We start from the raw sequence: 11495 nt of genomic DNA, 5'->3' as shown, positions 1-11495 counted from the left end.
ATTTCTCAACGTGATAAAGCAAAGTGCTAATTCGTGACAATAAGTGGATGGAAGAGTTGCAGGCACACTGGAGAACTAAAAATTGTCAGCAGCCTATACTTTTTCGCTTCAGAAGTAATATGTATGGAGCAGGATTCATTGCACGTCTAACATAACACCATCAGTCGAAACTGTATTCAGTTGGACTCTGAGAAGGTCCCACTTTCATGTTACAACCCGATTACGTGAGAAAAAAAACAAGAAAAATCCATGAGAACTTCACAACAGACTACTTATTCGCAAATAATCATGGGGCGCCCCGAGATACAATATAATGCGAACCAGCTAAAAGTCCTTCATGTAAATATAACTGCATGCGCAATGCTAATATAAAGTCGTCTCCAAATAATATTTTGTAATGTTGGCTGGAGTAACTAAAATCAAAAAGTGACCTTTTCTCTCGCAAAATAAAGAGCTACGAATGAGGATAAAACAAAGATTTGACTCAGAAAAAAGAACAAATTTTCACTAAAACGGGATAACGATTAAGGGGCCTTGTGTTGACCTCCTGCTCGCGTGTGAGCTCGTAAACAAATATACGTTAACGTATAGTAAAAAATGGAACATGCATCTTCGTGGAATTTCTGCATTAAATATGCTTTCTATATAATTGTAAAGACGGAGTTGCTTGAGTGACATTGTGTCTTTTTCACTTGAAGATTAATTCAAACAGAACAATTTCCCATTGAAAGCTCATCGCCAAGGCCACAACGCTCAGCTAAACCGATTTGTCTGACAAACTGATGCTAGCCACATTGTGGCAAGTCAAAAGGTCGTGGGCATCACTCTCTGCAAATAACAACTTACATTGTACAGAATTTTTCCACTGGGGTACTTTGATTTATGTGACACTTCTCTAGATCTTAATTTTAAACTTTGGAAGAAGGACTTAAAAACACTGATATCAGGCTTTCCACCATTTCACTATTTGATCTCTGTCTCTCACACACATTTATATAAAGTGTACAGTATTAGGAGACAGATTTTTTTGTTTACCCACCCGCTGCAATCTTGTACTTTTTATATCTATATTTTTAAAAATTATTTGCTGCTTGCTTTGCTGCTGCTTAAACGAACAAAACTGTTTGGTTATTAAATGATCCCCAAAAATAACTTAATAAACAGAAGGCTGTAACTATTCAACCTCTCTCACATTTAAAAAAAATCCACCCTTAATCTGGGATCGTAGCCTGTGATACAAAACAATGCTCCTCTCGAAGTTTAGAAAATATACGTTTACTATTGACAAAATGTGAATTCATATTTTTGTTATTTAATTTTAAAAACTCCTGCGCAAAGATGTGCTGTCGTGGGGAGGGGAGTCTGTTAAACTAACACCACCAGACTAAACAGTTGTCAAGTAAACTTTGCTTAAAAGGCCGCTGTACAAAAAAAAGCAGCTTTGTTCCCATTTAACGTAGTCGCATGTTAAAATATTTTTGTTATGATAATATTGCAAAAGCGGGATGCAAAGTAGCCTATCATATCAAAGCGCTGTCTTTAGAATATTAGCGCCGTGGTTCTCCACTTGGCGCATTTAAAGGGACCGTTTTAAAGGCAATTGTCTCTTTCTCTCTAATGACATTTACCGGATCAGAACATGCTGCTAATTCGATCATCAAGCTTTGCCCTCTTGAACAATGCCAGAGTAATTTTTCCCAAAGTTTGTTAAATTGATCAAAATTAGGCAAATGAATAGGGATCTCCAGCTCTCCCTCTTGCAGGTGACAGTGAATAATACACTTTTAGACCAGCTGCATTTTCCCTTTGATTTTTTTTTCTTTCTTTCTCTCTCTTCCCCCCACAATGCTTAAAGATCTCCCATTATTAAAATTTCGGCCAACGAAACTATTCATTCGTTTCAATAGACATTTTCTTATAGGATAATAGGCTACAAATTGAGCCCACCAAATCGAATCCAGTGGTGGGTAGTCTCGTGTGCCAAAGTCTGCTGGGGCTGGTTTTGAAGCAGGCAAAATTCGTGTGCCAGTCTCGGTCCCACACCTGCCGAGGTCTCCAATAAATAATGAGTGGAAACAAAAGCTTGCCATCTCCCATAAAATGGATGTGTCACCAAGTCGTGTGAGAACAAACGCGAGCCTTCCCTTTCCCTTGAACTCGCGGAACAGCCTATTAAAGGCTTACTTAATTACTTTAATGACTCCGGACATGCTTGAGGGCTGGGATCGCTTGCTGCAGTTTTGTAAACAGGCGAAATCGAAAGGGAGGAGGGAGGGGGTGGGAGAGGGAGAACGAGAAGGTTTTGTGTGTGTGTGTCTGTTTCCCCTTTCTTCTTGTGCGCACTGCGTCCTGATGGATCAGGACAGACACCATCCTTAGTTCACATTTCCCGCCGTTTTATTACTATGCAAAATTATTCGGGAAGCGATCACGTGTCTTTTGAAGAGCCACGTGGATGAACAAAGCCAGCGTGCCCCCTCCTAACCCCTGTCTATAGGACTTCACCCCAGATTTCTGCCACCTCTTTAACCATGTAGTCCCCAGTGCCCCCGGCTCTCTAATCCTGGCGATGAATGCACTGGTCCCCTTAACGATCGCTTTATAAGGAGCCACTTACTGCCTTGGGAGCGGCACAGTCGCGTTTTATGTGACTGCAGAAAGCACACCGAGGGCTAAGTTTGCCTGCTAATTACCCACTTTGTCTGAAGATGTCCTCCAAAGCGAAAGAGCGCAAGGTAAGAGAACGGTCAGCTTTTAAGTTTGTGCTCTCTGCAGGTCCAGCATTATCTGCTGACATTGCAAATTACAACGCAGCCCAGCTTTTGTTTTCTCTCTGTACTTTTTAAGAGTGTGTGTGCTCGTTTTAAAAATTAAGTTGTTTTCAGTAAAAGTGCACTGAAATCAGCGTACCTTCGAATAGGAAGTGGACCACATTCATCCGGGGGGATATGTGTCCATTCCCATTCCCCACCCCACCCCCTCCTTCTGTCTTATTTTGTTGTTGTTATTCTTCAGACTGCCCCAGTGTCACACAAAGTTATTGAGAAAAGGCGCAGAGATCGGATCAATCGCTGTCTGAACGAACTTGGCAAAACTATTCCGATGGCGCTCGCGAAGCAGGTACTTACTGACACTTATCACACGCGTGGGCTTTGTTTGGAGACAGACTAGTGTTTTACTGCTCTAACCAGCGCTGTGGTCTTCTTAGCGCACCTCAGACTGGACCAGCCTTTCTCCGGCTACCTGCAGCAATTGAATTGTGAAATCTCCTCTTTTCAGGGCACGGGCAAGCTGGAAAAGGCTGAGATTCTGGAAATGACTGTTCAGTATTTAAGGGCCCTGCACTCCGCTGACTGCGCCAGAGGGAGAGACAAAGGTACGGACAGAAGCCACAGCCCCAAAGCCCTTTTTAAAAACCAAACACTGGGGAGTCAAATTTGCTTCAAAACCTTTTCACTCTTTGTGCTGGGGGAAATATGAAAGTGCTTGAGCGTAAATATTGGTGAAAAGCTTACCAAGTATAGTTGGGGGTAAAAAGCCAATTTCTCACTTGCCAGAACAGTTAGCTTTAAGAGATAAACGCTATATTTTTTCACTGCAAAACCAAAAAAAAACCCAACGCTTAGCGTGTCCACTGTTTGCCTTTTGGACAAAAGAAAGCTACATTGCATTTTTCTTACTGGAACTTCAGGACTACACTTATTTAGAGTAGCGCTCTGGGCCAGTTACGCACGTAGGTACCAGAATGGTTTCTATGTTTAAGCATGTTGGATTTATACCATTTAAAAAAAAACATTTTAGTGGGTGGTGAACTGTTCGTCTCAATTTCACAAAGACTTCCAAATTGAAAAAGTAGCACTTGTCATCCCTGCCTTTTTATTAATCCCCATCTGGCTCAAAATGAGGCCCGCTGTACATCTCCAGTTTGGATAGAAGTGCCTGCATCTACGCGTTCTATCTATATTTCACTTCTGGTATTTGAAAATTGTGTATAACAAAGCGCGCTCATCTGGCATCAGAAAATTCAAGTGGAAATATTAAACGTAAAATCTGGCCCAAAATTGGCTTTACTAACTACACTTTCCCACAGGAAAATTGAGATTCTTTTCACAAAAAAAGTAGATGCTTTAAATAGACATAACAGTACATATTGTTAAAGCTATTTCTAATAGTTTATTGATGTGTTTCTCCGACTTTACGAGGGTGAACAAAATTGCCTGAAGCTTTTGACATTGAGCTAAGAATTAATACGCAGCCTGGACAAATGTACTTTTCAAATTTCTTTTGTAGGCGAGTTATTAACAGAGTTTGCGAATTATTTCCACGCTGGTTATCACGAGTGTATGAAGAACCTTGTTCACTATTTAACGACGGTGGAGCGCTTGGAGACTAAAGACACCACATACGCCCGAATCCTCGCCTTCCTACAGTCCAAGGCTCGCCAATGCGCCGACCCCATCTTCGGGCCCGTCTCCACTCACGACCCAGAATATTCCTATCAGTTCCACCCCGTCTCAGAGTTTACAAACCCGCGTTTGAACGAATCGCTGTTGCAACAAGGAGCCGGGGTGGCCAGAACACAGCCGTTGCATTGGCACAGCTCGGCGCGGAGTCCCGGGCTCCCGTTCATCCCGAGCTCAGCGGTGCCCATTGCAAACGCTGCAGGGCAGCAGCACAACTTCCTGCACTCCGTGCAAAGCCTTGATCGCCATTACATTAATTTGATAGGACATTCTCACACCAACACTTTCAGCCTGCACAACTCTCAGCACACAAACTCATAAAGGACTTTGGGCAGGCGCTGAGAATCCCTGTGGAGCTGTAAATCTGTTAGAACCCGTTAGACCCATTCCGTCGCCACCACAAAGCAGTAAGGAACCGGGGCTAGCCCTTCAGCTCCACGGAGTGACCCATTTAGGGATTGGTCCTGTAGACTTGTGACACATCAATTCATAAACCCATTGAAGCCCCTATCGCGTTTTTCGCGGACTGTTGACAGCCGCACCGTCTCCAATTCCAGTCCATGTAACAATCCTCTATCCATAGAGAATATACTGTTTACTCGGTGCGTCACGTCCACATCATTTAGAGGATGTTGGTAAAAATGTATGTCTTGCCCCATTTGAAATTCGGATTGTGTCACCTTTTAAACAGGATTTATAGCCTGAAATATATTTGTAATTCCGTTGCTTTAAATCGGAGGATGGGAAACTCTCGCCTTAAGTAAACATATATTAAAATAGGATTCACAAACACATAGCAAAACAATAACAGTGTAATTTTATTCTGCCAATGGAGTCCTGTCTTTGTTGATTTACTTTGGTGCCTTGACAGTTTTATTTGCAAACAAGTGTCCTGAAATAACAATGATACAGCTCTATCTCCACGCCCCTGATTTCCTCTCTCCCCCTACAGCTCTCCCCATGGAAGAAGCGCTGGATGTTGCGCGAGTCGAACATGCGCTGACAGTAAAGCGTTTTCCGCCGCTTCTAACAACGACGATCGCACGGAAAGTAAAATTTTGTTCGGTCCTTAAGTGTTTTGAATTTACATAGTTTACCCCAAACCAAACAATAACAACAATAGTTTACAGCTTCATGTTGTGGACGATTAGAATTACTAAACCCTGGGGCGTGTTTAGTGAGGAGAGCGCTCTGTTCACATATCATGTTTGATATAAAACATGAACAGAACTAACTCAAGAGAGGAGATTAGCAGCACGGCTACGGAATGAGTAATGACACACAAAAATAAAACATCTACCTTTCGAGCAACTCACCGTTTCTCAATGGTAACCATTCCGCAAGCGCAGTTCGGAACGAAATTCATAATTGAAAACTAATGTTGACGGGGGAAATGTATCGAAGTATATCCCTTCTGTTTCTTACTTTGACTTGCTTGTTGCATCGTCTTCCTTGAAGTAACACTGGTGTTTCCTTCACAAATGCCACACCCTTTCAATAACTAAAAGCTCAAATACCTAGTTCGGATGATGATGGGCGTTGTCCTGGATATTCCATGTACTAATATCTATCTTAATAACCAATAATTTAATAATATTTCGGTGAGAATGTCAATGTCAATTTTATCAAGGTAGGGTTTAATATTCCCTGCACGCGTTGGTTGATTTTTGTGAGTTTGGATAAAGTACTGAAAAAAAATTAAGCTTTCTTTGCAAATCTTGTTCAGTCGCTGCGGTAAAGTTTGATTTTTTTTCTTGCACCGTGTTCTGATTCAACGCCAGCACGGCAGCTTTGAGAAGGTGCCTGAAATCCACTTCTTACTGCCTGTCCCTGAAAAGTGCATCCATCCTAACGCTGCGCTCTCACACTCACTCAGTACCGATGGACAACATTATAAATGAACCAGTGATGGGGGATATGCCGAACACCGGATCGTATTTACAAGTTCAGGCAAAACACAACTGGGTTCAGAGCATAAGGTCCCTCTAGTCTAACTTTGAGACATCAAGATAGTGCACTGAGTGCTCTGGACATTCATCGCTTTCTTGGGTAAATGATGCTAGCCCAGACTCTGGGTACCAGAATGAGCTTTACCATTCACGAAGGGAGAGTCATGTAAGAGAAACATTTGTTAAACACTTAGCAATATCTTTATCCAAAACACCCCCACCTGCAATCTCGCTTCCAAGTTGCACACTATCCCAACTTGAGAATCTTGGAATTTCCTTCCTGACAGCACTGATAGACCACCTACACCAACATGAACGACACCTGTTCAAAAAGGCAGCTCACTAGCCTGCCCAGCGATGCCCACATCCATGAAAAAGTGTTTAGAAATCTTTAAATATTTCCCTTACTCCAAATTTTACAATTTTATGATTTTATCTTGGCTGTATTAAATTCTTTGTTTGAAGGTGGAAAGCAGACATCCATTGAAGCCGTTATTAAATAAATTTGAATTTTGTGAAAAATGGTAATCTTAAGGCACTGCATTGTCAGTTTCACAAGTGCGAGTGGGTTTAATACTCAACCAAGGTATAACAATATCTCCGTTCCAGTTATGAATTTCGTACATGTAGTTTTCATGGCTCTCAGCGGTTGCAATCAAATTTACTGGGACCCATTCCATCGCGAAGTTTCATTGTTTTAGCTCTGAAATCGGTTACATCTGGAAAACACAAAACCTAACATTTACACATTTAGTATACTAGCACGGATAATACATTGTGAAATAATATTCACTATTAAAAGGTTTGAACCGTTGATAGAACGGAGCTGATGATTTAATACAAGCTAAAAGCGAAATAGTGCAAATGAAATAGATAACAACATTTTCCTTGACAAATGCTGGAATATTTTTAAATTATCTGAAAAGTCAGGCTCTGCAATATTAGTTTATTCAAGTATTTCTAATGGATTAGCATTTATTGAAGAAAAAGAATTTAATCTTGACTCTGTGAAGGAACAATAGGATAAACATTTGGCCCAATGTGCTATATTAAATAAAAGCTTGGAGCAGGGAGACAAAGGCTAAAAAGACAATAAGATGAAGTCTCAGCCAAATGTACAAACTAAATATAAAGCAAATAGAAGCCAAAGTAGCATTACAACATAAGAATCAAACAAGGCCTCCTTTGACCTCAGGCATACTCAATGGACAGAAGCAATGCCATGACAGAAAAGCCAAGATTCAATCCAATTGAGGACACGCGTGTAATTCCACATTCTCCCTCCTACAACTTACTATGATATCAACGTACTTCTTGAAATGGAAACAGGAATGAGTAATGCCAACCTTCTCACTCATTGACAAAGATTTGAAAAACCCATCAAGAAGGTATTTAGCAACACATTTGCTGTCTGGGAAACAGTTGTTTTTATTAATGCAACTGCTGGTAACCTGTTCTCCAATTGGACTGAATCGTGGGATGTAATGCTTTAAAATGAAACAATGCTGACCTGAATAAGCCTAGCACATTTTATGTCTTCACTGAAAGACATTGGATAGAGTTTAACAGAGACCACACCAGTTGACAATGCTCCACAATTGGAATTGGAAAGTGAGGGATGACTGTGACACTGGCCATGAGTCTCAAACAATGGTGCACAACTTACTAACCTGCCTACTAAGATTAGTTCTGAGAGGCACTTCAGTTTCCTACTTGGCATCGAATAAAATCATGAAATGGACCACCAACCTGGCCACCATGCAAAAATGACAGTCAAGTTGTTGTTTACAGGCACTGGAGATAGTCACTCCAGGACCTGCTTGTTCTCGGCATCAGAAAACATTCCCAAAGGTAATCAGAGCCTGCCAACAAAGTTGTAGAGCACTAATAGAAATGGATGGCCAAGTCAATCATTGCTGTGACATTTGTTATTATAAAGACCAGCTGTGTGAATCATAATCAGAGTTATGTGGCAGATTAACAATTCTTTGTCGTGATAGTAACTAATTAAGAATTGTTAGTAACTAATGATTTCTATGACTACTATGTCTGATGACTAATTGGGGGGGAGGTAGTGGCATGGTGGTAATATCACTGGACTAATATGCCAGAATTTCAGGCTATGATTCTGGGGGCATGGGCTCATAATCCCACCATGACAGATGATGAAATCTAAAATCAATTTTAAAAGAAGCTAGAATTAAAAACTAGCCTAATGTGACCACTGACAAAGGGAACTGCAGATGCTGGAGAATCCAAGATAATAAAATGTGAGGCTGAATGAACACAGCAGGCCCAGCAGCATCTCAGGAGCACAAAAGCTGACGTTTCGGGCCTAGACCCTTCATCAGAGAGGGGGATGGGGTGAGGGTTCTGGAATAAATAGGGAGAGAGGGGGAGGCGGACTGAAGAGGGAGAGAAAAGAAGATAGATGAAGAGAGTATAGGTGGGGAGGTAGGGAGGGGATAGGTCAGTCCAGGGAAGACGGACAGGTCAAGGAGGTGGGATGAGGTTAGTAGGTAGGAGATGGAAGTGCGGCTTGGGGTGGGAGGAAGGGATGGGTGAGAGGAAGAACAGGTTAGGGAGGCAGAGACAGGTTGGACTGGTTTTGGGATGCAGTAGGTGGAGAGGAAGAGCCCAGTTCGTCCCTTCCCCCCACTGCACCTCACAACCAGCCCAGCTCATCCCAGAACCAGTCCAACCTGCCTCTGCCTCCCTAACCTGTTCTTCCTCTCACCCATCCCTTCCTCCCACCCCAAGCCGCACCTCCATCTCCTACCTACTAACCTCATCCCACCTCCTTGACCTGTCTGTCTTCGCTGGACTGACCTATCCCCTCCCTACCTCCCCACCTATACTCTCTCCACCTATCTTCTTTTCTCTCCCTCTTCGGTCCACCTCCCCCTCTCTCTCTATTTATTCCAGAACCCTCACTCCATCCCCCTCTCTGATGAAGGGTCTAGGCCCGAAACACCAGCTTTTGTGCTCCTGAGATGCTGCTGGGCCTGCTGTGTTCATCCAGCCTCACATTTTATTATATACTAATGTGACCACTGTTGATTCTCAAAAATACTCATCTGGTTTACTCATCTCCTTTGGAGAAGGAAAACTGCCATCCTTATCTGGTCAGTCCTGCATGTTATTTCAGACCCAGCATATGGTTGATTCTTAACTGCACTTTGAAACAAACTAGCAAACCATTTATTTCAAGGGGAAATAAATACTGGTCCAGGCCACAATACCCACATTCCATGAACAAATTCAAAGATGTGGAAACCAGTAGATAAACTTTTCAACTTTTAAATTGCACTGTACAACCATTACTGGTACTCAAAAGAAATTGTGTCAATGATGTATTTACAGTTCTATTAATTAAATGACTTAAGGTTTAGGCTTAAACATAGGCATGAATTGAGCACGGGTGACCCTGTAAAACCTCCACCACATTTTCATTGCTAACATTCATTAATAAGAAATTTCAAGCCAAGTAGTTTATGGATTAAATGGCAAGTTTAATATTCTTTTCTTTCAAAGTTGAGCCTTTCTTATTCTGAAAAAAATTGATTTGTAAGCATTCTTTATTCTACATTATGTGTTTTACAACCTCAATTCAATAAGCCAAATCTATCAGAAATACATGATTTTCTTGCACTTGAATTGTGAAACAGATATTTATTGAAATATTATTTTCTCAAATATAAATTTTATTTGCAAGGTAAATAGTTTAGTGTTGATATACTCAATATAGAATGGTGTTGGAGTGTTATGGAGAAAAGTATTTAGGCAAAAAGCAATCCCACAAGGTAACCACCTGAAACCAATATATGCATCAACCCACTATGTGCCTAAGTGCTAATTGTTACAGCTTCCCCCTACCCCTCCCAAATAACTTTCCTAAAATTCTGAATGCAATGGGCACCAAAAGCCTTCAGCTACTTTGTCCAAACTACCATTCTTACAAGTTTTCTGCAAATCATTGATCTGATAATGAACTGCATTTGCAGATCAAAAAATGGTCATCAAGCAAATTGTTATTGGACAGCTGGTGCCCTTGAACCCAAAATAATCAACATGCTCATGGAACAAAACTGGGAAAGTCTGAGTGATGGGGAATACCAGGTTCAAGAGTGTCCTTATCCAACACTCTACATGCGCACTTCCAAGAAACCACATTAATTATTAATTGAAGACAACAAAATATGGGGCTGGATGAACACAGCAGGCCAAGCAGGACCTTAGGAGCACAAAAGCTGACGTTTTGGGCGTAGACCCTTCATCAGAAAAGGGGGATGGGGAGAGGATTCTGAAATAAATAGGGAGAGAGGGGGAGGCGGACCAAAGATGGATAGAGGAGAAGATAGGTGGAGAGGAGAATATGGGTGGGGAGGTAGGGAAGGGATAGGTCAGTCCGCGGAGGACGGACAGGTCAAGGGGGCGGGATGAGGTTAGTAGGTGGGAAATGGAGGTGTGGCTGAGGTGGGAGGAGGGGATAGGTGAGAGAAAGAACAGGTTAGGGAGGCAGGGATGAGCTGGGCTGGTTTTGGGATGCAGTGGGTGGAGGGGAGATTTTGAAGCTTGTGAAATCCACATTGATATCATTGGGCTGCAGGGTTCCCAAGCAGAATATGAGTTGCTGTTCCTGCAACCTTTGGGTGGCATCATTGTGGCACTGCAGGAGGCCTAGGATGGACCTGTCATCTAAGAAATGGGACGGGGAGTTGAAATGGTTCGCGACTGGGAGGTGCAGGTGTTTAATGCAAACCAAACGTAGGTGTTCTGCAAAGCAGTCCCCAAGCCTCTGCTTGGTTTACCCAATGTAGAGGTAGCCACACCGGGTACAGCGGATGCAGTATACCACAGTGGCGGATGTGCAGGTGAACATCTGCTTGATGTGGAAAGTCATCTTGGGGCCTGGAATGGGGGTGAGGGAGGAGGTGTGGGTTCAGATGTAGCACTTCATGCGGTTGCAGGGGAAGGTGCCGGGTGTGGTGGGGTTGGAGGGGAGTGTGGAGCAGACAAGGGAGTCCTGGAGAGAGTGGTATATCCAGAAGGCAGACAAGGGTGGGGTTGGAAAAATGTCTTT

The 11495-nt window shown here is 42.4% G+C and overlaps 1 protein-coding gene across 1 annotated transcript; it reads left to right on the top strand.

The window, feature by feature from the left end:
* The first annotated feature begins 2555 nt into the window (after positions 1-2555).
* Positions 2556-6073, top strand: helt (helt bHLH transcription factor). The gene is made up of 4 exons (XM_048528051.2): positions 2556-2735; positions 3016-3120; positions 3280-3376; positions 4291-6073. Exons 1-4 carry the CDS (start codon positions 2709-2711, stop codon positions 4782-4784), a joined length of 723 nt encoding a protein of 240 aa, XP_048384008.1. The 5' UTR covers positions 2556-2708; the 3' UTR covers positions 4785-6073.
* Positions 6074-11495: the final 5422 nt, after the last annotated feature.

The sequence above is a fragment of the Stegostoma tigrinum genome, chromosome 3, assembly GCF_030684315.1.
Source record: "Stegostoma tigrinum isolate sSteTig4 chromosome 3, sSteTig4.hap1, whole genome shotgun sequence".
Classification (NCBI taxonomy): domain Eukaryota; kingdom Metazoa; phylum Chordata; class Chondrichthyes; order Orectolobiformes; family Stegostomatidae; genus Stegostoma; species Stegostoma tigrinum.
Note: the sequence above shows the minus strand (reverse complement) of the source record. Positions and strands in the feature narration are given on the sequence as shown.